Here is a 25,592-nt window from a genome sequence, read left to right on the forward strand (position 1 = left end):
AAGCAAAACAAACTAAAACCTTTGAAGGCCACTGATCCAGCAATTAAACAATGTCTCACCTTACATGAAAAATCATCATTATGGTTTTGTGCAAGATTAATTTATGTAGGTTAATCTTTCCAAACCAACATCTAAGGAGTGTAATTGTTTCTTCTTGATCTTTATTTGTATGTTACGTTTACACATATACTCTTGTGCCTTTTAAAAAGCTGAAAATACATTAAATAATAGACATGAATATTTTTTATATTACATATGTAAAACCAGGAAAATATATAACAAGCTATCATGACAGACCAGAGAAGGGCATTCAGTAGATGGCACATATTCTAAAATATTGAGTTTTTACATATCCCACTCCCCTAGCCCCACAAAAATAATTCTTAAGATTTTGTCTTAAAGCAGCTATGGTATAAATAACTATATTGTATATAGAATTTTCATTCTTCCCTTTAAAAAAATCTCACATTAAAAAATATACCATCAGCTAGCCTCTTCCCGTAACAAAAAAGGTCCATGGTCTTGTAGTAAAAGTCACTATATTCTATGGTGCTTTGGAAAACTAGCAAAGAAATTTCCAACTGATTAACTTGATGAAAGGTTAAATGATAAAACTTTAGCTGCTGATGTGTATAAAATGGATGACTAATAAGACCTGCTGTATAAAAAAATATATAAAATTCAAAAATTCCAAAAAAAAAAAAAAGTCCAAGATGGTACCTGTTAAAACTATGCTATGGTCCCACCTTTGAACTCGGCTCCCCTCAAAAAAAAAAAAAAAAAAACTTTAGCTGCTGAAAAGATAACAATTCAAATTTAATAAGCATACGAATGACCCAGTTCTGAATCTTAGCAGGCTCCTGCTAAGCTTATTCAATAATTCTAATTTACACAGTAGTCAACAGAAAGAAGAAATACAATTTGGTTGTTATTGATCTAGATTTTCCCACTACTCTATTGCCTGGGAAGCTATACACATATCAGGCCTTGGCTTTCTGCTCCAGCAATATGGATGAGGAAAATAAGCTGCTTTCACTCTCAGGTGACAGTTTCCAAACTTGATGTGGCAGCAGTTAACTGACAAGTAGAACACAATATAAGGAGCCAGAAGGGAGACTCAGAATGCAGGGTTGTGAAAGGGTATTATTTATTAGAAAGAATAACAAAGTATTTATTCTGGAGCCCAAAATACCAAGCTGACATACTTGAGAATTCCTGCTCACAATTCTGAGATTTTTAGAAAATTAAAGTTTAGTAAATAAAGGTCTATTGAAAAATACTGGAAAAATATGAAATATTTTTTATATGTTACTCAGGTAACATGAGTGACCCTATGCATTTTGGAGAAACAGTGATTCCACCAAGCACAGCACTGAAAATACATTTTCTCCTAAAAAAGGCAAGCATATAGTAGCAATACTGTATATGTATGCAAATAACAGCAATATTCTTCCATCAAAAGCGAATAAACTTTATAAATGATAACATATACATCAATCACTCTATGCACAATAAGTACATTTTTGGAGTCAAAAAACTCTCAAGTACAACCAACTCTAGATCTTCTGTTAATGCACTCTGGGGAGAGCATGAATAAATGAAGCTGATTTATTCATCTGACAAAGATTTTGAGCACATACTGTATGCCAGGCATTGTTAGGCAGTGCAGTTATGAACACGAGAGACATGTTTTCTGCGGTGTGAAGCCTATTGTTTAATGGAAGAAGCTGACCATAAGCTTTTACAATATGTCAATAGCATGATAAATGCTGATAGGGGAAATACAGGGTTCTCTGAAAGCACGTGAAGTACCAAAACTGGATTTAAAAGAGTCAGAGAAGTTTTCCCCGGGGACGCGATGTCTAAATTGCGGCCTTACAGTCGTGGATATGTTGGTCAGTTTGGTAGGGAGGAGTTAAAGAAAGAAGGTAGAGTATGCACAGAGTCATGGAAGGGAGAAACACATCACTCAACTGAAAATAAAATCAGTATAGTGAATCTTGGAAAGAGAAAGTGGAAGTATAGAGAGGTGAGGTCTGTAAGAGCCAGTTCATGAAGGACCTTGTAAAACATATTAAGGAGCAAGGATTTTATCATAATGGTAACAGGAAGCCATTGAAGAGATTTAGGCCAAGGAGATTAGAGTCACATTTTAGAAAGATTATTCTGATTATAAAGTGGAAAAATGAAGGCAGGAGACCAATGAGGATTCTGAGATAGCAATCTATGGATGGTGGCATGGACTAAGTGATACTGGGAATGGAGAGAAGTGGAAAGGTTAAAGATATTTTTAGGAAGTAAAAGAGCAGGGCTTGGTGACTGGTTACAATGTGGGCAGTGTAGGAGGGGATTTTGTCATTTGCTGAGACTGGAAACATAGGAAGAAGAAAAAGTTTGGGAGAAGGATGTTGAGTTCCTTTTTGGACATATTAAATTTGGGGTACTAAGGGATAAGCAAGTACAAATGTTGGGCAAGCAACTGAATGTATGAATCTTATATTCTGTATGGAACTCTCTGAACTGGAGATGTAGACCGGAGAGCTGTTAGTATGAAATGGTAGCTGAAGCCATGGGAGTGGTGATATTGCCCAGGGCAAGGTGTAGAGTGATGAGAGAACAGTCAAAACACCACAAATTAAGGGTTGGGCAGAGAAGTAGGACTTACAAAATACACTTAAGTCCAGCAATAATACTGAAGCCATAATTTGTACATTAGTTTATATTCTCCTTGGTCAAGTCCAGTACTAGAAGTCCTAATAGGTATGAAAGTCTTATTTGATTTTTTTCTCTTCTTTGACCTTGTAGAGCCATTAGTTTGCAATGAAAACATTTAAAATAAAGTGAAATCAATAAACTTTTGTAAAATAACTCAAAATAATCACAAACCAAACAGTCCTTTATTGCTCAATACCTAGCTTTGATTATTTTGAGGTTAATACTTTACAACAGACCTTTACTTAGGCTGTAATTTGCCCTCTATCAGTTCTGTAACTGTTTCTTATTTCCTGATCATCTGGATAGTCTTTAATGGATTTGCAGATTAGTGATAGCCCGGAGAGATTTTCTCTGATCAAAATGTGATTAAACAGAGATATATGTTGGTCAGAAGACAATCATGGTCCATAGTTCCCACATGGAAAAGATTCAAATACAGTTTTTGGATGGGTCTATGGGGATTTCCCTTAATATGCTTCCTTTATATTTGTAGGAGTAGAAATGGAAATGGGGCCTCTAGAGTGGCTAATCAGTGATGTGCTGGCATATGTTTAACAACTGGCTTGCTGGGAAAAAAGAGCCCTGATGTATTGTGTTTGCTAGTTTTTATAGTGTAAATACTGCCCCCATACTCAATGACAAGCTACCAACTTGATGTCACTAAAGGCAGAGTAGGGATAAAACGTATGCAGTTGGCTCTTGCAAGCCAATGAAAGCTGGCTCCAGCACACTACTGGACCAAGAATGATCTGACTGGTGCCTAGGAACGGAAGAATGCCTTGTATATGACAGCTTAACATATGAGACAACTGAATTCTACAAAACTGAGTTTTTCCCTTAATGAAAATTGATTTATTCAACTATAGTCAGTTTACTTGTAGGTCTTGACCGTTTCCCTTTGAATCGAGGGCTGGTGGTATGAGTGATATATACACTAATCTAGTAATGCAGCCTTGTAACTTCTATCTCTTTATTCATAGCAGTACTAGTTTCTACAACTGGCTCGTATCTGAGATTGAAATGATCGAGAATCATTTTTTCTCCTCCCCCTCACTTTTTTTTGGCCGCACTGCGCATCATGTGGGATTGAACCTGGGCCCCCTGCAGTGGAAGCACGGAGTCTTAACCACTGGACCACCGGGGAAGTCCCTGAGAACCATTTTTGAACAAATTCCTTATACCAGTGGTCCCCAACCTTTTTGGCGCCAGAGACCGGTTTTGTGAAAGCCTTTTCTTCCACGGACAGGGTGAGGCGGGTGGCAATGGTTCAGGCGGTAATGTGAGGGATCGTTCAGGCAGTAGTGCGTCGCGGCAGACGAAGCTTCGCTCACTCGCCCGCTGCTCGCCTCCTGCTGTTCCTAACAGGCTCCCGACTGTACCGGTCTGTGGCCCATGGGTTGGGGACCCCTGCCTTATATCATGAAGCAAAGAAATGACCAGTTTCTTTTCATTTCAAGATATCAGTATAATTTGCATTCTATATTTCATAAGATAAAATATTTTATTTCCATCAAATGAGCAAAGTTTGTTTTTTCCCTATAAAAGCAAATAATTTGATGGTATACTGCTCTAATAATATATGCAAAAAGAATAGCAGCAAAATATCTCATTTCTTTATAGAATTTAATATATATTCTATTAACAGCAGTGTGTAGATGCATAGTATTTGACCGTATACTAAATAATTACAATTAAAACTTACTTTTAAAATATTTTCAATATTAGGCACTGGTGGAACCAGAGCTTTTATTATGCATACTACATCTTTTTACATTCCAAAAGGAAATTAAAATTCTTAGTAGTATTAGAAAAGAATACACTTTTTAATATTGAATGCAGATATACAAAATCTCATGACTTCTATTAAAAACCTCTCAATTCTACTGGACACAAATAAAGACACCTTTTCAAATAACTCGCACTTATGCCAGGTTCTATAAAATATTCTATAAAAATATTACAAATCCAATAAAAACACAATAATATAGTACAAAGTCTTTTTTTTAAGTCAAACTTTAAAAGTTCTGTATTTATACAAATGCACAATACTTTTTAGTGCCCTCTGACTGGTATTGTTGGTTCAGGATGATCTAATTTTAGAAATCTAAATTGAACATTTTCATCATTTTTCTGCTTCGGAATGGAAGACACTGAGAACTTATAGAATAAATTTTAAAACTAGTATTGGATAAAAACTTTATAAAGTAGAATAGTAAACACATTACACACTTTAGTTATTGCCCTGCCAAAGATAAAAATGCTCCATTGTTCCATTTTTCCTCTATTTAACTTAAATGTCTAGATAATTATCTTAACTACCTATCCTTTGTCTACATAGAAAGTCTTTCAGATGAAAGTGTAAAGATTTTAGATTCTCTAACAAAATCCAAAATATCAGTAAGCCATTTTCATTTTCTAAGTATATTGAAAGAAATGCTTATTTCAATATAAAACCCCAAAGTGCTGAATTAAGACACATTAATAACATGCCTGGCCAATTACTATCTTGGCTTTAGCCTTAGAGGAATATTATACAATTGGCTGCTGAGTTCCAAATTTAAGCATTTGGTTTTATACTGTAATACTGTACTTTCTAATACAGATATCAAAGAAAATGAGATGATTTTTTTTTTTAAAGAAATAGTAAAGAATTTCAGCCATAATACAAATCAATTTTGGGGGAAAAATATCCATGTCAAGATAGGAAATAGATTTTTAAAATCTTAGAATAATTGCTATAAAAGAACTAAAAAATATAAATTTCTGAAAAAAATACACTGAAAATGCCTCTCTAGGAAAAAAATACACAACTGGTTAGATACAAGAAAATATTCATTACCATGGGGTATAGCCAACTATGAACCTGGCTTATGAGACTTTAAAAATTCACAAAAAGTAATTAGCACCAAAACTGTCTAAAACTCCAAATGACATACTGAAGTGATTCTAAGCCCAAATATTACATTATAAAAAAGTTACATTTAACTTGGGAAGTTTCCCCAGCAATAATAAATATATTTCTTTTCAATCTTTAGAAAATGTGCTAGCTTTACTGATTTTCATCAAAATATTAAGGTAGTATATAGAAGTTATCATTTATATTGGTTTGGGCTAAGCAGGGACAATGGAAATTCAAATTATTTCCCAGATAATATGGGTTTATTTGGTGGGGGTAGGTGGGGAGCAGTTCTCCAATTACAACTTATTTTTAGCTCCTTGTTTCATCCTTTTTCTTCTAAAATGTTTTAGAACATTTAGAAGAGTGAACAGGGGAACATTCCCTGCTCACTTTTTGGTGTTATTCAAGATTTGGCATGGGATAGGAGTGTTTAAAAGTGGGCACAGATCACAGTAGTTAAACAAGTGTTATGAATAAGCTACAAAATATATATTCAACCCTGTTATAATCGAGTTGAGTTTAATTTTATAACAACATCAACTTATAAATTTAATTACAAAACAGCACACAATTTGAAACAAGGCAAAATTTTCAGCCTTTATGTGGTGAAATACATAACTTCACTAATTACATATATGGCTGCCAAATGTCAGTAGTTCATTCGGCCATATTTTACTGTTGCACATAAATAATGACAAGGCAAAGAATAGCAACTAGTCCAAGGGCTGGTAGGCCAAGGAACCACAGCATAAGCCAAAAGAAAATGACTATTACTGGTTCTACAATTTGTTCTCCAAAATACATCCTTGTGAAGCCCATGTTGATGAGGCTTTTGTTCAGTTCACCAAAAAGTGTTCCCATCTTTTTGTAGTCATCTCCAACAGGCTCGCCAGTGGGGTTTTGTGATTCTTCAATATCCTTAAAAAAACAGAACAAGACAAAACAAAACATAAACATAAAATGAGAAATAGGTGAAGGTCTTTAAGAATAATGACTATCTCACAGTTCTTCTTTATCTTCCAAAGTATGTACTGGGCACACTTCTGATAATTATTCAGTAACACTTGGGAATGTTCCTTTTGATTGTCATCAAAAACAGAGGCAGGCTCTGATTGCTCTGTCCTGGTAAATAAGCCTCTTTTTTAGTCCATTCCTTTGACACTAAGACTTTAAGGAACCCAGCCTCAGCTGACTGGAGCAGGGCTTGCTGCTACTATTGAGCCATCCTCAGCTATTACAGCTGTGATCTTTCAGTTTTAGCTGGGGAGCTAAGAACACTTCAGTGTAGGTCCTTGCGTAGTTTCCTGTCCAAATTCTATAGATGTCCTAAATGTTTCTTATTAATCTCATCAGGAGAAACATATAGTCTCCAAATAGGAATCATTTTGTAAAATAAGCCCAAAAGTCTACCTAGATATCAGTCGCCTAGAAAATGTCCATCTGTGCCCAATTATAGATACCAAAAATTAAGTACTATTTCTATTACCTCTCAGTCTTATTACAATTACGGTCTTTATGTCAGTTAATTAAGCTACTATCTCTCAGCTTCAATCCCACCCTTTGGAATTCTGGAAACAATCTGTCTCCCTGTTAGGCTCTGCCAATAGAGGAACTAGAGAGACACTGCACAGCTGGAGGAGGAAGGGATTTGCTCTTTCCTTGTTTGCCTCTCATGGGTTTCTTGATCCTGTCAGTCTCTAGTCATAGTTCACTCTGGCAGTAGTAGGTCCTTCCGGTAGCAGCCACTGATCTCAATTTAGTGGCTTCCCAATACTTGCAGAACCAATCTCAATGTGCCTTCTTGAGACACCAGATCAAACTTGTGGGTTCCTTTTCCTCAGATATCTGGTTCCCAAGGCCTATGGTGTCTCTCCTTTGAGCTCATAAACACCAGCACCAGGTGAGCAGTGATCAGTTCTTGGAGGTCTGAGTTTCAGCTGCATGGGATGGGGCCTTCCCCAGTCTTCTCAGTTTTAGTATTCTACCTCTCTTCTTTACTCCCTCAGGCCCAGGAGTGGTTGCTGCTTCCTGCTGTTACTATCTGTGGCCCTCTAGCCTACTTTAGTGCAGTGGTTTTAAAAATTTAGTATAAGTTACAATCCCTTGGAGGGCTTTTAAAGCATGGACTGCTGGCCCACTGCCAGGGTTTCTGATTTAGTAAGCCATGAGTGGGGTTTGGAGTCTGAGAATTTGTACTTCTAGCAAGTTTCCAGGGGATGCTTATGATGCTATCTTTTTACCATCTTTTGAATATCACTGCCTTAATGTTTTTGCCTTTTCTATTCTTCAATGCCTACTTAACAATTCTTTTTTACATTTTTATTGGAGTATAATTGGTTTACAATGGTGTGTTAGTTTCTGCTTTATAACAAAGTGAATCAGTTATACATATGTCCCCGTATCTCTTCCCTCTTGCGTCTCCCTCCCTCCCACCCTCCCTATCCCACCCCTCTAGGTGGTCACAAAGCACCGAGCTGATCTCCCTGTGCTATGCGGCTGCTTCCCACTAGCTATCTATTTTACGTTTGGTAGTGTATGTATGTCCATTCCACTCTCTCGCTTTGTCACAGCTCACCCTTCCCCCTCCCCATATCCTCAAGTCCATTCTCTAGTAGGTCTGTGTCTTTATTCCTGTCTTACCCCTAGGTTCTTCATGACATTTTTTTTCCCTTAAATTCCATATATATGTGTTAGCATACGGTATCTGTCTTTCTCTTTCTGACTTACTTCACTCTGTATGACAGACTCTGGATATATCCACCTCATTACAAATAGCTCAATTTCGTTTCTTTTTATGGCTGAGTAATATTCCATTGTACATATGTGCCACATCTTCTTTATCCATTCATCCGATGATGGACACTTAGGTTGTTTCCAACAATTCTTTATATTAGATTATCTTTTTTAAAATAATTGGTATAGTTTCCCTCTCTTCACTAGCCCCTAATGCAGTCACAAAAGAAAAACTGTCATGTAGATGACATAGTTGTAATTATAATTTATTAAACCTAATTTCTTTTAGGAGTGATGATTCAAATCAGTAATTATTTATTGAACATATACTTGCTTATAGTAGGTGCAAGGTAGAAAATTACTCATGTGTAAAAAGAAGACTTTGGGTATAGGGTTTCACATAATAACAGGTAAGTATTAAATGCCATTAATTTTGCTGTCTATGCCAAAAAAAGTTAATTAGCTTAACTTGAGGCACTCTTCAAACACATGAATCAAACTTAGATTCCTTTAGTAGAAACCAAAGCTTAACCATTTCAGTAATCAGTACGTAAATAACTAAAAATATTTTTTCGTTTAAAAAAATGCCTTATTTTCTGTTCTACATATACAGTTTAAGGGAAGAGAGTGAAAAAATCTAATTTTATTTGCAATAGTCAGAAAAAATGATTTTCAATATGATTTTAAGGTGGTGTTTTCCCATATAACAGTAATTTGTGTAGCACACAGAGTGTCATTGGTGTTGTGGAAAAATGAGACTCAAAGGGGCATCACTGTTAAGTCTATATTTTAAGTTTAAGCCAGAATTATTTTTGAGTTAACAAGTACATATAATTTAATAAATTACTTTTGGATTTCCATTTCTACCAAAAAAAGAGAAAAACCAAATGTTGTAGAGATATCTGGAGAGTTCAGATTTAGTCTCCCAACACTTCAACTGAATGACCTTGACCAAGTTACTTCATTTTCCTGAGCTTCAGTTTTCTAATCCATAAAATGGGATTATATGAACCCCTTTTGATACTGATAATACCCTCTTGAATTATAATTTGTTAACCTTTCCTTATTTTTTGTATTTTAACTTCTAAGTTATCTTTTCCTTCACTGATGTGCTGTAATCAATTTTATGTTTCTCAGCTTCTCATACTTTTCTATGTGTTCCATGATAATATACTATATTAAAAAAGAAAAACAAAAATCTTGTTCTTTCCTGAGATTAAGGCTTTCTTTTCTTTAGGAAAGAACTTGAACAGTTCTTGATTTAGTTTGTAATTCTTCTGGTCCCTCAACTCTCTCTTCTACTCCAGCGTCTAGCATTGCTGGTATCATTTTTGGCCTCTTTTTTTTAATTAAAGTTTTTTTTTCTTTTTTACCACCTCTAATTTCTTTTAATCTATGCACTTATTGTACTTTGGGGTTTTCTGTTGTTACTGAAGCTTTTTAAGACTTTTTCAGTATTTTTGTGGTTTTAGTACAAAGCAAGTACCCTAATCTGAAATGCTTCTTTCTGAAGATTTCTTTGAATTCTTTTACAAACTGCTTGTGGGTTTTTCAGGGGAAGAGGTAGGTGTTGCAATGCTTAGCTAACTCCTAGAGGCCAGGTGGGGAGGCAGCATTTAATCATATCATCTCAGATCCTGGGAGCAGCTGGGGGGACTGAGAAGGGAAGTAGAAGGCCTAATAAGGACTGGCCTAGGCGTGCTGTGGCAGCCTGCCGCTTCTTTTTTTAATATGAAAAATTTCAAACACACAAAATTAGAGAAAATAGTACAATGAACTCCTAAATACCTATCAACCAGATTAAATCATTACTAAAAATTTGCCACTTTACTGAAGCACTTCTTAATCTGGGCAATCTAAAGGAGAGGAAAAAAGTAAAGTCACTAGAAGAATGCCTAAAAGCGGCATATGTTCACAAATGAAGTTCTGTGGAAACATCAAAGATGTCCAGCAATGAACTGGATGGGGGTTTGAATAATCCTAGAGGAAAGACACTTAAAAACATGGAAAAGAAAATAGGCAGCATTCTTAAATCACTGGCATTACAGTTAATCTCATTACAATATTTTCTGTATCAGTAAATATTTGTTGAATAGATGGAGAGAATTTATCATGTGTCTGGCAAGCATTAAAGCAATATCTTGATAGGTTTTCTACCTGCTCCACTTTTTGCCAAACAAAAGATGGTCTTATTTTTCCAAAGTATTATTTATTATAGTAATCTCAAAACAATGTATCAATTTTTATGGAATTAGCAGTCCTTTTTGGTTGTGGATATTAATAAGCATCCATTCACTCTTTCCTCTTTCCTATTAGAACCTTAATCCAGTCTGCATTCTTTATGTGAGGAAAATCCCATCTACAGCTTCAGAGGTGATGGGTCTAAGAGTAATCCCCTTCCCTTTACTAGAAGCTGGCTTTTGGAAAGGCCATGTGATCTACTTTGGAATGATGACTTTTGTGGGTTTTCTGGGAAAATTCTTCCTAGCTCTTCTGATACAACTTTGGAAAGTGATCCTTATTCTATTTCTCCACATACAGACCTTAAGTGGAGAGAATTTACTGTATTTGTATTAATTTTCTATTGGTGCCATACAAAATTACTACGAATTTAGTGGCTTAAAACAACACAAATGTATCACTTTATAGTTCTGCAGGTTAGAAGTTATGTCATCAGGATTGTGTTTCTTTCTGAAGGCTCTAGGAGAGGATCTATTTCTCTACCTTTTCTAGCTGCTAGAGGAGGTCCATATTGCTTGGCTCCTCGTCCCCTTCCTCTGTCTTCAAAGCCAGCAATGTTGCAGCTCTCAGACCATCCTTCTGTAGTTAACTTTTCCCTCTGACCACAGCAGGGGAAGGTTCTCTGTTTTTAAGAACTCATGTGATTAGGTCTAGTCCAGTTAGATAATCCAGGATCATTTCCCCATCTCAAAGTCCTTAAATTTGATCACATCTACAAAAATCTCTTTTGCCATGTAAGGTATCATATTCATAGGTACTAAGGATTAAGATGTGGACATCTTTGGGGGGGGTGGGGAGAAACCGTTATTCTGTGCACCACAATATTTAATTTTAAAATTATTTCTTTATATATCTATTCTTACTATCTTTGATAGGAAAGGTCACGTCATTCCAGGCAAGAACCATATCATATAGTACTAACATGAGTACTTAGTATAGTGCATTGTGCCTGGCCCATTGTAGGCTCATAATAAATATTAGTTGAATAAACAATAGAAATATTCTATAATAACATATCAGGTAAAAAATAACTCAAAAAATAAAAACAAACTTTACATGTAACATAAATTATTTTATTTTCCCCATGAGTACAGTTGTGAATTTGTTCAAATATTTGTAAATAAGTTTTAGATTTAGATTATAAGATATGGGAGCTGTTAGCTAAAATTCACATGCTCAGTTCAATTCCTAAACCACTGCATTTTTTTTTTTTTTTTTTTATATCTGAATACTTTTTTTTTTTTGTTAGTTTCTGTTTTATAACAAAGTGAATCAGTTATACATATACATATGTTCCCATATGTCTTCCCTCTTGCGTCTCCCTCCCTCCCACTCTCCCTATCCCACCCCTCCAGGCTGTCACAAAGCACCGAGCTAATATCCCTGTGCCTTGCGGCTGCTTCCCCCTAGCTATCTACCTTACTACGTTTGTTAGTGTGTATATGTCCATGACTCTCTCTCGCCCTGTCAAAGCTCACCCTTCCCCCTCCCCATATCCTCAAGTCCGTTCTCCAGTAGGTCTGCGTCTTTATTCCTGTCTTACCCCTAGGTTCTTCATGACATTTTTTCCCCTTAAATTCCATATATATGCGTTAGCATACGGTATTTGTCTTTTTCTTTCTGACTTACTTCACTCTGTATGACAGACTCTAGGTCTATCCATCTCATTACAAATAGCTCAATTTCATTTCTTTTTAAGGCTGAGTAATATTCCATTGTATATATGTGCCACATCTTCTTAATCCATTCATCCGATGATGGACACTTAGGTTGTTTCCATCTCCGGGCTATTGTAAATAGAGCTGCAATGAACGTTTTGGTACATGACTCTTTCTGAATTTTGGTTTTCTCAGGGTATATGCCCAGTAGTGGGATTGCTGGGTCATATGGTAATTCTATTTGTAGTTTTTTAAGGAACCTCCATACTGTTCTCCATAGTGGCTGAACCAATTCACATTCCCACCAGCAGTGCAAGAGTGTTCCCTTTTCTCCACACCCTCTCCAGCATTTATTGTTTCTAGATTTTTTGATGATGGCCATTCTGACTGGTGTGAGATGATATCTCATTGTAGTTTTGATTTGCATTTCTCTAATGATTAATGATGTTGAGCATTCTTTCATGTGTTTGTTGGCATTCTGTATATCTTCTTTGGAGAAATGTCTATTTAGGTCTTCTGCCCATTTTTGGATTGGCTTTAAACCACTGCATTTTAAGAGCAGAGGCTAATATGAACGGATGAGTTCTTGAGTCCTTGGCTCACTCTCAGATGTGTGTAATTTTCAGAGTAATAGTAGTGGTGGTACTATTGTTAACGGTATAGTAGAACAGCTAACACTCAGTGCTTACTGTATGGCAGGCACTGTGTTGTGCATGTATTCTCTTGTTTAGTCTTTCCAACAGGCTGTGAGGGAGGCACTATTATTTTCCCCATCTGCGGATAAGGCAATTAACTTGCAGGGGAGTTAAATGTCTGGCCATTGACTTATACTTAGTAACTGAAGGAGCTATGATATGAACTCAGACATTCTTACTCCAGAGACAACACCATTAATCCCTATGTTATACTCCCTCCAGTTATTATTATATTATTAATAGCTAGCAGCTGTCTAATGCTGCAGAGAGAAATACTGATCTCTGAAAAAAGACAAGCTATGTAAGCACATTTTCATTTTTCATAGAAAGAGTACACTTAACATAGTGAAATCAACATCAGTATCTTTTTTGCATTACATCTTTTTTCAGTTTACACTTGAAGGTGAGTTTATAAGCACAAAACTTGCTCAAATTTTAATTTTCATCTTATATAAAAATTTAAACAAGGTAAAGCTATTTGCAGCAGTTTAGCAAATTTTTCATAGCCCTTTCAGTATTGATTAGAATTCAGATTCAAATGTGAGAAAAAAAAATAAGACTCCAAGCAAGAATGAGGAGATAGGCTTGGCCGAGTTGCAGTTAGGCAAAAATCCAACCAACCAACCAAACACACACACACAAACACTTCACACATAAAATAAACCAATGCAAAGTGCAGATGGCATTTCCCCCCGTTCTAACGTTAGTCACTTTGTGTCTTTGCCAAATTTTATTCTTTGTATGTGAGGTCCCAATGGAAGAATATTTGTCAAATGTACAGTTTCCTTCATGACCATATGATAGTACTGACTATGACATGCACATTAAAAAGTGTTCTCACCAAAATAGTGATATTATTTTTGTCCATGATTAGTGCATAGGGGTGTTAAAATTGATTGAAAATCCTTCTTTAAAAATATGCAAAATTAGTGATGAGAAATTAAAGGTGGGGGACTTCCCTGGTGGTGCAGTGGTTAAGAATCCGCCTACCAAGGCAGGGGACACGGGTTCCATCCCTAGTCCGGGAAGACCCCACAGGCCGCACAGCAACTAAGCCCATGTGCCACAACTACTGAGCCTGTGCTCTAGGGCCTGCGAGCCACAACTACTGAGCCCTCGTGCCACAACCACTGAAGCCTGCGTGCCTAGAGCCTATGCTCTGCAACAAGAGAAGCCACCGCAATGAGAAGCTGGCACACCGAAATGAAGAGTAGCCCCCGCTCGCTGCAACTAGAGAAAGCCCGCATGCAGCAACGAAGACTCAACGCAGCCAAAAATAAATAAATAAATTTATTAAAAAAAAAAGAAATTAAAGGTGAACCCTTAAATAATCATAGGATTATTAAGAGCAAAGGGTCCTTAAAGATAATTTAAACAAAGCCTCTTACTTCAGAAACAAGAAATAAGAGGTTAAGTCACACAGCTTATTAACAAAAAACACAGGCTTTGGAAGCAAGATGGACAGATTCAAATCTTTCTCTGTCACTTATACAAGGCAAATTACTTAACCGCTGACCCTCAGTTTCCCCAGGTATAAAAGGAGCGTATTAATATCTACCTCATAGAGTTGTGATAATAAAATGAGGAAGCAGATAAAAAGCTTTTAGAATAGATACAACAGTCATTCAATATATGGTAACTAATATTATTACTACAGTTTTGGTAGAATTTATGTCTTGTGATTTTTACTTCTATTCTCTTTCTATTGTAACATGCTGCCTGAGATAATTAATACCTTATGATCACCTTTCTTGTGATAATTAAATTCAGTTGTATTTCTCTTCAAGTGTTACGACAATTTCATTATATAGAAGTTGAGGTGGGATGTTTTCTATGGCACATCCTTACCTGTGGAACAATCTGTGCACATTAGTATGGCAGAGCCTGCTTATTTACTTTAAGAAGAGTACAAGCTACATTCTATAAACAGGCTTTCACTGAGTGGGTGACAATTTAAGATTCACTTTCAGCTGTTTTCCCGAGTGCAGTATTGGAAGTCTGCTGTTTTTGCCTGTCTGATTTTTATGCTACTTTCTTCTGCAGGTATCATCTTGATTTAACTTTGGGAAAACCCTCCCCCACCCACTCTTGGTTCATGTGTTTTGGTTGAATGTGTGCCCATTCCCCAGTTCCAGGCCTGAACAATCAGAACATTTCATTTCCTTGGGCATATGATTAGTTAAGGAATGAGCATGTGACCCAAGACAGGCCAATGAAAGCTCTGAGACTTTTGCTGAAACTATTGAAAAAGTGACATTTTTTCCCCCCACTGATATTGGTTAGCTGGCAAAATGGAGGGCATCTTATTGGGTTGGCCAAAAAGTTCATTAGGTTTTAAGTAAAAATAAAAGACACATTTTTCATTTTCACCAAGAACTTTATTGAACAACAGACTCATTAACCAAACTCTTTGGCCAACCCACTATTACAATGAGGAGAAAGCTGGCTATGAATGAAGCTAATATAAAGTAAAGCCAAGAAATTACATAGTTGATGTTGTTTGAATACTTGAATCCAGCTAGGGCATCTACCTGTTTTTTTTTTTTTGTTGTTGTTGTTGTTTTTAATAACATGAGCCAGTAAATTCCTATTTTGCAAAACCTAGTAAAAGTTGAATTTTTGTTGCTTGGAACTAAGAGTTCGGACTATAGATGATGATGATTATGATGATAAAAAGTAGTAATAGGTACCATTAGGGACTTCCCTGGTGGGCCAGTGGTTAAGACTCTACACTTCCAATGCAGGGCATGCGGGTTTAATCCCTGGTCAGGGAACTAAGGTCCCACATGCTGCACAGTGCAGGCAAAAAAAGGGCCTGAAACTTGGAGGCAGAAGTAGGGTTTGGGAATTCCCTGGTAGTCCAGTGTTTATGACTCCATGCTCCCAGTGCAGAGGGCATGGGTTTGATCCCTGGTTGGGGAACTAAGTTCCCACATGCCATGCAGCCAAAAAAAAAAAAAAGTAGTAATAGCTACCATTAACTGAATGTTTTCTACTGCTAGATATTGTGTTAAGCACTTTACATTCATTATGCCATTAATTATTATTTATTATAATAAGTATTACTAGTTAATTTCAAAGCCTGTGTTTTTAACTATAGAGCTCAAGAACTTCCTCATTAATTTGGTCTTATTGCTACTAGCAATAATTAACACGAAGAATGTATTAATAATATTAAAAAATAATAATGGGGGTTATGCAAGTAGAAATTTTTAGATATAACTTTCTAAAAGTGTTTAAAAACTACATAAGAATACATGGATAAATGGTTATTGTATTCAGATAACACGAATACAGAGTAAAGACTAAGATGCTGATTTCTCCTTGCCACTTTAGGTTAACCTTCCCTAGCTATCAAGCAGAGCCAGCCTCAGTAACCCAAGCCCATGGAAATCATAACTGGGAAGGTAAATTTATTTTGGTATACATATCAAGATGTGCATACTGAGCAAAAGTATTTTTGGATCGCACATAGTAGTCTGTGAACTGAGGTTTATTAAATGAATGAAGAAGCGAATGAATGAATGAACAACTCCTAAATCTTCTTGCTGCAACCTCTTCTCCTTTCAACTTGTTTACTCAACTGTAGGTTTCCCCTGCTATCCAAAAGTAAAGTGTTCCTATAAAAGCTTTCGTAAACCGAAATGGTGTAAAGCAAAGAAGCAATTATCTTAGGGCACGTTTTGCTAATGGATACACAAAACAAACTGAGAAAAAGCACAGATGCTCACAGACACAGTTCAAAACTATGGTGGCCTGATGCTGAGACGCTGAGTGTAGTTCCTGGGGAAGGAGCTTGATGTTGTCACTCTAGCTACTTGGGATGTGTGCTGCCTCTCTAACTTGCTACAAAACAAATGCTGAATGCTATTTTTGCTTTACACCTTTTTTTCTTAAAAGCAAAAATCCTCTTTGGATTTCTTTTGCTTATCGAAAACAGGTACAAACTAATGTAGGTCTTTCATAAAAGTGAAGTGGCAGAAAGCAAATTTTCGAAAGCAGGGAATACCTGTACTCCCACTGTTTTTCAACTTCACTGGGATTGTAGTCCCGTCTCTAACTTCTCTCAATCCACTAGCCCTCTTCTTCACTTTTCACATTCAGCTTGATTTCTACGATGCAAAGTTTAAAAAACTTTAATAAAACTCCTTTGTCTCATAGGGGAAACCCTAATCTTAGAGTAACAACTATTTTCTATGTCTGTACCTGAGTACCTGTGGTGCTAGAGAAAGTCACACCATAGGGTGCCAAGAGTTTATGACAACCCCAAACAGATCTTCAAGTACATTCCTACTTCATTTCTCTGCTCTACTCTTTTTGTTTTGGGTTTTTTTTTTGCTCTCTACACAGGGCTGTTTCAAATCTCTTCTTTTAAAAATCTTGAACTGCCTCCTACTCCTCTCTTTATCCCTCTCCTCCAGCAAATTACCTGACCTCCTATTTCTCAGGAAAAAGAGAAGCAGTCAGAAGAGTTTCCTTAACTTTGTGATACTAAATGTATCAACTACCGAAGTTTACATCCAACTTCTCTTCATTTTCTTTTGTTACAAATAAAGAAATAAGGACGTATTCCTCTTTCTATGTCCAATTTCTCTTACCTATGCTTAGGCTCGCATCCTTTCCTACCTTATATCTTATATTATCCCTTTTCCATTATCCCTCTGTCTCATATATATTCAACCTTCCCCTTTCAGTTGGCTGCTTCTCATCAGTGTTTACACATGCTTAGATTTTTCCCCCTTAATGCCACTAGCTCTGCCTTGCCTTTTCTTCTCCTTCATAACCAAACTGTTTGAAACAATTCACTCTGCTTGTTTCCATATTTTCATCTTTGTCAGGAACTGTGAAGGGGCTGATGTTTTATCCTACTTGCAAGTTAACAAGTTAGCCTGTCTTGGTTTCATGGATACTGGCAGGAGACACAAGCCTCCTCGGTCAGAGACAAAGGACTTTATTCCTCATGCCACAGGAAGCAGCCTGAGTTTCATGTTGATGTTGGTCCCCTTTACCTCCTAAGTCCCACAGGGTGACAGAGTGGCACAGGTAGATGCTGCATGCAGTGGGCTTATGTCTCAGCTGAAGAACTCTGAGCTTAGGGAACTCTCATCTTTTACAATGGGCTATAAGCAAATCTGCCTGATGTTTGTCCCAGAGGGAGACATCATTTTTATTACACTGTGTAGCAGACAATCTGCCCTCTGCTCCAAAAGGAGACAATATTCCGATCTTCCAAGTCTGTTCATTTAACAAACATCCTTGAAAAACAGTCCTAAACAAAAGTTCTCAATGCAAGAGATCCATGGAGAATTGCTCCCCACAATCTTCCAGTCAGACCTCAACTTACTCCAATGTGGCCTCTGTTCCTATTATACCACCAAAACAGTTCTTGAAAAGGTTACCAGTAAACTGCCGTATCAGTAAATTAGAGGGTTTCTTTTGGTGGCAGGGGGGAGGGGCACTCCCTGGCGGTGCAGTGGTTAGGACTCCACGCTCTCACTGCCAAGGGCCCAGGTTCAATCCCTGGTCGGGGAACTAGGATCCCACAAGCCACGCAGCGGGGCCAAAAAAAAGAAAAAAAAATTAGAGTTTTTCAGTTCTAATTTTATTCAAACCCTAAGTAGAATTAATAACCACTTTTTTCTTTTCTTTTGAATTATATGGTATTACATTCTCCTGGTTCTACTTGTTCTATTTTCATCCCTCTGGCTATGCCTTTCTCAGTCTGCTTTGTGGGTTCACCATCCTCAACCTAGCTATTAAATATTGATCCTCAACCTCTGGTCTTAAGGCCTTATCTCTCTCTCTCTTTTTTTAAAATAAATTTATTTGTTTATTTACTTATTGCTTTTTGGCTGCATTGGGTCTTCGTTGCTGTGTGCGGGCTTTCTCTAGTTGCGTCGAGTGGGGGCTACTCTTCCTGGCGGTGCACGGGCTTCTCATTGCGGTGGCTTCTCTTGCTGAGGAGCACGGGCTCTAGGAGCATGGGCTTCAGTAGTTGTGGCTCGCGGGCTCTAGAGCGCAGGAACAGTTGTTGTGGTGCACAGGCTTATTTGCTCTGCGGCATGTGGGATTTTCCCAGACCAAGGCTCGAACCCGTGTCCCCTGCATTGGCAGGTGGATTCCTAACCACTGCGCCACCAGGGAAGTCCCCAGCCCTTATCTCTTTTCTTTCCATATTCTCTTCCCAAATAAGTTCATCCAAACTTTACAGTTCCAATTACCACCAGTAAATCAGTTATTTAAGTATTATAGCCAGCTCAGACCTTTCTTCTGCACTCTAGACCCATATATTCAACTGCCTTCTCGACATTTACACTTGGATATCTTGAATATACTTCAATATTCAACACGCCCAAGGCCAAACCCATGATTTTCCTCCTCAAAACTGGTCTTCATTCAATGAACAGATTCTCAGGAATAAAATCCATCCTTAATTTCTGCAAGTAAGAAACTCAGGAATGATCTGCAAAACCTTTTTCCTAATTTCCTATATCCACATTATCAGTGGGTTCTGTTGAGTTTAAATCCTAAATATCTCAGGCATTTATAGTTTTCTAATCTTTCTTGTTTGTTGGCTGGTATACAATCTGTCTTCTCAACACCTTCCTTTCTGGTTCTTTTTATTCCTTCCTGTGGATGTGAGTCACTATTTGGTGTCATTTCCTTACTCCAATACAACTTTGTTTCCACCTTTGTATTTAGTGCTGATATTGTCAAATATATTATATTTCAGTATGTTATAGGCTCAACAATACAATTATATATACATATTGTTTTATGCAGCTGCTTTTAAATCAGTCAAGAGAAGATGGTGCGATTATACTATCTTTTGTAATTATCTACATTATTGCCTTTACCAGTGCTCTTTGTTTTTTTGTGTGGATTCAAAGTAGTGTCTAATATCAGATGCTTTCATCCTTATAATTTCCTTTGATCATTCTTGTAAGACAGGTGTGCTGGCAAAACATTCTGTTTTTATCTGGGAATGTGTTTTACCTTTATTTTTATTATTATTATTATTTTTTTTTTTTGTGGTACGCGGGCCTCTCACTGTTGTGACCTCTCCCATCGCGGAGCACAGGCTCCGGACGCGCAGGCTCAGCGGCCGTGGCCCACAGGCCTAGCTGCTCCGCGGCATGTGGGATCCTCCCGGACCAGGGCACGAACCCGTGTCCCCTGAATCGGCAGGCGGACTCTCAACCACTGTGCCACCAGGGAAGCCCCTACCTTTATTTTTGAAAGATAATTTTGCTGGATATAAGACTGTGGACAGGTTTTTACTTTCAGCCCTTTGAATGTGTTGTCCAATTGCCTCTGTCCTCCAAGTCTCTGATGAGAAATCAACTATTGATCTTACTGGGGTCTCCTTTTATGTGATGAGTTGTTCTTCCTTTGCTGCTTTCAAGATTTTCTCTTTCAACATTTTGACCATAATGTGTCTAGATGTGGATCACTCTGTTTATCCTCCTTGAATTTCATCAAATTTCTTGTATGTGTAGCTTAATGCTTTTCATTAAGTTTGAAACATTTTCAGCCATATATATCTTAGAATATTTCTTCTGTCCCTTTCTCTCCTCTCCTCATAGTCCCATTATTTGTGTGCTGATGTGTTTAATCATGTCCTACAGTTCTCTGAGGCTCTGTTCATTTTTTTCCATTCTTTTTTCTCTCTGTTCTTCAGGTTTATATTGCTCAATCTACAGGTTCACTGATTTTTATCTTCTGCCCACTTAATTTTCATTTGGGTTACTGTACTTTCAACTCCAGAATTTCCATTTAATTCAAAAGAAAAACAATTTCTCTTAATTAGTATTCTCTATTTGATGAGACACTGTCATCATACTTTAACTCTTTAAGCATGTTTCCTTTAGTTTTTTGAATATATTTATAATAGCTGTTTTGAAGTCTTTGTCTGCTAAGTATATCACTGGGCCCCATCAAAGACATTTTCTATTGTCTGATTCTTTCCCCTACTTATGAATCATACTTTCCTATTTCTTTCCATGTTTCATAATTTTTTTTGTCAATAACTGGACATTTTAGATATATTTTTGCAACACTATATACTGATTCCCTACCACTACTCTGGGGGTGGCAGTGGTTGTTATTCTCATGATTATTTGTTTAGTGACTTGGCTGAACTAATTCTGCAAAGTCTATTCCTTTGCAGTGTGCAGCCTCTGATGTTACTACTCACATTTTTCCCCCTTATTTTCATCTTTTAGTCTCATTACCTAGGGGTTGTCCCTGGGCTAGTATAGCCATTTCTTGGTTAGAGATTGTGCTTACGGTCCCTTAGCCAGTTATTTTCATGCTTACCATTGGTTGTATCTGTAGCTTGGAAACTGCTATCATAGTTCAGAGATTTTACTTCTTTGCCCCACATTCAGCGAGGGACTAGTAGCTTGGAGGGTCCTACTCTTACTACCCCTGAGAGGGTATAGCCTTGGGCATGTATACAATTTTTCCGACTGTCACAGGTGATTGTGATATTTTGGAGCCTTGCTTCCTAGGAGTTATCCCTGGGTCAGAGTAGCGTATTGTTCAATCAGTGTTTGGTCACAGGTTGTATTTAAGCCCCTTGTTCTTTGTAAGGCTTCTTCCCTGTGTTGATGGGTCTGTGTGCAGCTTAGGGAATACTTTCAAGTCTGCCCCACATCCTGCTACAATTGTTCCTGAGTGGGTGCAGCCTAACACATGCACACTTGCCTTCCTGATCCTCACAGGTGACTATGATCCCAAGAAGGTTCTTCATGGCCGACTCTTTCCCTGGTTCTTTCTTTAAAACCTCTGGCTGCTCTGTTGTTTTGATGTATTATGGAGCTACCAGCCTCCCCTTAATTGCTCTTCATCAAGATCTGTACTGTTTTCAACAACACCTTTAGGCATGGAGTCCTCCAGTCCTTCTTCCAGTTGAAGTCAGTCTTCTCAGGCAGATCCAAAGAGCTCCTTACTTCTATGGTCTGCCTTTTCTCCTGGGCAGAACACCTGCACCACTGCACTGGAGTTGGGGGCAGGGACCCTACTTTCCTAGAGTGACAATCTGGCTCTATAAGGAGGTCCTGGGGGTGGGGAGCAGCTCTTGGTCATGGCTTGCCTCTCTTGGTGTGGAATCTCTACCTTATAGTGAGTTGGGATGGGTAATTCGGCCTCAGTGTTCTCAGCTTGCTGTGCCTAGGGTGGGGGTTGCTTGGGGGGAGGGAGACTTGGTCCTTTTAGCCATGCCTGCCTGGAGTAGACTTCCTGTAACATGGAGCTGAGGGGGAAGGGAGGAAAGGGATGAGAAGGCCTACCCTTGCAGGTGAAACTGTAGCCCTAGACTGGGAGTTAGCAGGAGAGGGGAACTTCAGCTTCTTGGCTACACATGCTGGGGTTGCAGCTTCTATAACACAGCACTGTGATGGGGAGGTAATGGGTTAGGTTGTGGCTCAAATGCCACAAATACTCACTGTTCTTACCTAGATTTTGTAGATTTTCTTTAATGAATGTTCCTTCATTTGCTGTATGCTCTTAGGGTGATTCCCAAAGATTTTAAATGATATTTTATTTTTAAATAATTTTCACCAGTTAAATTGTTGTTTTGCTGGGATAAAATCTACTGAGTTCCTTACTTCATTGTTCTCGAAGTCCTGCCATGTTGTTTCTGGACATTAATTACTTCTGATGGTGAACTGAAGGATAATTCCTGTAAGGATGAACCAGGGGATCCTGGATAGTACTCAGCTAGTTTTCTGGAATCATCCATAGGACCTTAAGCACTTTGAAGAGTGTTTATTTTATTTTTTTTAAAACAAAGTGAAATTTGAGGGGTTTTTTGGCTGCATTGGGTCTTCGTTGCTGTGCATGGGCTTTTCTCTAGTTGCGGCGAGCGGGGGCTACTCTTGTTGTGGAGCACAGGCTCTAGGCGTGCAGGCTTCAGTAGTTGTGGCCAGCTAACATATTTGCTAGATTCTGCTAAGCAAAGAAGGAAAACTGCCTCTTTAATGGTTGGTATGAAAGGAAATGAGAAAGGAGGAAAAGAAACCCATTGTTTTTTATTCATTTAAGCTTTAAATATAAGTAAATATTTAAAGACTTTTTTCAAAAAAGGGTTAGTAGAAGAACCATATGATTAAATGGAACTTCAAAAGTTGAACTTCAGCTGGTAATTAACTCATTTTTTAAAAATTAAGTCTAAGGAAAGTTAACTGGAAATTCTAGTCTCAGAATAGTCCTGATTTTCCCTTTAGTTGCATCTAATACATTAAATTTTACACCCAAGTCTCTATTTTAAAATAATTTTTAGCATAGTAAAATACTTTTTATCGGTATTTATAACTCTCTGGAAAAGTTTCTAAGAGTTGCAGAAATGTCAGAAGTAAATCAAGAATGCTTTGTGAGCATTAAAATCATCTCCTCCTTCCTAACTCCCCATATTAAATCTCTGGCAGCCCAGAAAGAAAATAATAAACAAAGAAATAAATATACTAATACATATAAGAACAAATAAAACTATAAAACAAATAAAACAATAAAGCTATCATATATATTCAGTAAAACATTTAAGATTATTTTACTGTAAAAACACTTCTGCTTTATAGAACCAATTCAATTCAACAAAATTTTCCTGATACCTAAAATGTGTTAGATAAAGAAGACTATGTCCTTAACTTCAAGAAGCTAACAATTTAATAAAAAGGTTATAACATTTATAAAAAAATAAGATATTTTAGGCAAAAATATGATGTGTTGCAAAATGCTTGGCATTTAGTTCAAAAAGAGTCAGTATAATCAAAAAATTAAATCAGGAGAGCTGGCAAAAAAAGTTAATGCAACGCTTTCAAATATTTAGATGATGTTTTAAAAAATGATATGGCATGTTTAACTGCTTTTGTCTTATTATTTAACAGAATAGTGGTTTATAGCACTAATGTACTGCAAATTGATTCTGTGGTTAAAACATCTTTACTTCAAAACAAAAACAAAAACAAAAACCATCTTTACTTCAGCATTTAGTTACCTGCAAAGACTCATTTTTTGCTTTTTACTCCTCTTCATTGCAAAGGCTGGCTCTTTGTGGAGATGCTCTGATATATAAGCCTTAAATACAATAAATAATGTTAAAATGAAGTTTTTAATGAATTTCACAATATATTTATTAATTTTAAAAGCCCTAATACTTATTGAATATCTATTATGTGTTGGATAGTGTCTTAAGTACTTTGACCTTCAAAACATAAAGAAAACTGAAGAAGAAGGATTATGTAATTTAGTCAAGTTCACCTAATAACTGGTGAAGACACATATTCAGGCATTCTGCCCTAAAACCCATGTTCTAAAACCCTATACTATATGCTTTCTTATAAATATAAAATCACTCTGTAATCACTCACATTCTATTTATTTATTTATTTTAAAAAATATTTATTTATTTATTTGGTTGCACGGGGTCTTAGTTGCAGCAGGCAGGCTCCTTAGTTGTGGCACGCGTGTGGAATCTAGTTCCCTGGCCAGGGATCGAACCCGGGGCCCCTGCATTGGGAGCACGGAGTCCTAACCACTGCACCACCAGGGAAGTCCCTCCTTGTATTTATTTTAACATATCAGTTTCTAACAGCAGTTCAAACAGTTACACTTGTCTTGATTAATTTATATTCAGTAAAAATAATGTCATTTAAAAATGGTTTTGTGATGGTTACATTTGACTCACTGTACAATATAGCAACTGGTTTAATTGTGATACAGTTTGACCGGATTTAAAATTTTTCTTTCTTTAAAACTAAAAACCAAACCAACATCGAATTCTTAATTCCACCACTTCTCCCCAGAAGAAAAGCAACATAAACTGGCATAAAGACTAAGCACATAGAACACTATTGAAGCAGATTTTTGGTTTCATTTTTCTAACTATATCCAGTTAAGAGAGAAACATATTTTATTTGGACATAAACTTTTCTTTCCCTTTGAAATTTTCTTGCCTTCATAGTATGAACAATGAACTTCTAACATAGTAGAATGTGCTCCAATGATCATAGAAAGGCTGCCTTTATAAATAACGTAATTTTTGATTGAATATAATTATGGAGAGACAAAAATGAAAGATGAAGGACCACAATAGAAGCAAGCTGGGAGTCAGTTTCAGAGGGATTTTAGACTGAAAGTCTTCCCCTCCAAAATACTGTAATTTTGTTTCTCTCAATCCATCTCACCATTCCACTGGACCTCTCAAAAGAAAGACCTGTTTTGAAAAAGATCTTGTTGCTTTCTTTTAAAAGGGCAGGAGTCTCACATTTGCAAAACATCAAGAGGCAGTATCATACTGCAATAAACAAATATGTGAAAATAGATATTAGGAAAGAAGTAGTTATAAAATTTAAAAGCCTCTGGATTTGTTATAGATTTAGCCCTTTATTTTCTCCTTGCAGTTTAGAACCCACGGTCTACCATTTCAACCACGAATTCATAGCCACATATTCGCCCGTACTTTCTGACTTTCAGCAGCCTCCGATTTCCCTGCTGCTTCTTCTAGGCTGCTAAGTGTTGTTGTTGGTAAAAACTGTGCTCAGATGACTCGTTATAAAATCATGTTCTCTCAGTGTTCTTGGTACTACTTCTATACTCTTAAGTGGAGAGAGTCACCTCTCGGTAACTATCCATCCAATTCCAAATATT

General features: G+C 37.1%; 1 protein-coding gene across 2 annotated transcripts in view; it reads right to left on the reverse strand.

The window, feature by feature from the left end:
• Positions 1-1,125: 1,125 nt before the first annotated feature.
• The window catches only part of FAM241A (family with sequence similarity 241 member A), a 41,435-nt gene continuing 16,968 nt past the window's right edge, over positions 1,126-25,592 (reverse strand). The window contains exons 2-3 of one of the 2 annotated variants that reach the window (XM_022596297.3): positions 23,941-24,020; positions 6,343-6,532 (exon numbers count right to left, since the gene is read on the reverse strand). In XM_022596297.3, coding sequence (XP_022452005.1) covers positions 6,451-6,532; positions 23,941-24,020 — 162 coding nt within the window. In that variant the 3' untranslated portion in view covers positions 6,343-6,450. Of the gene's footprint in view, positions 6,533-23,940; positions 24,021-25,592 lie in introns of both variants that reach the window. The other variant, XM_022596296.3, reaches the window with a different exon arrangement.

The sequence above is a fragment of the Delphinapterus leucas genome, chromosome 5 (assembly GCF_059928025.1).
Source record: "Delphinapterus leucas isolate spDelLeu-1000000601 "Yukka" chromosome 5, BTC_Dleu_Yukka2, whole genome shotgun sequence".
NCBI lineage: Eukaryota > Metazoa > Chordata > Mammalia > Artiodactyla > Monodontidae > Delphinapterus > Delphinapterus leucas.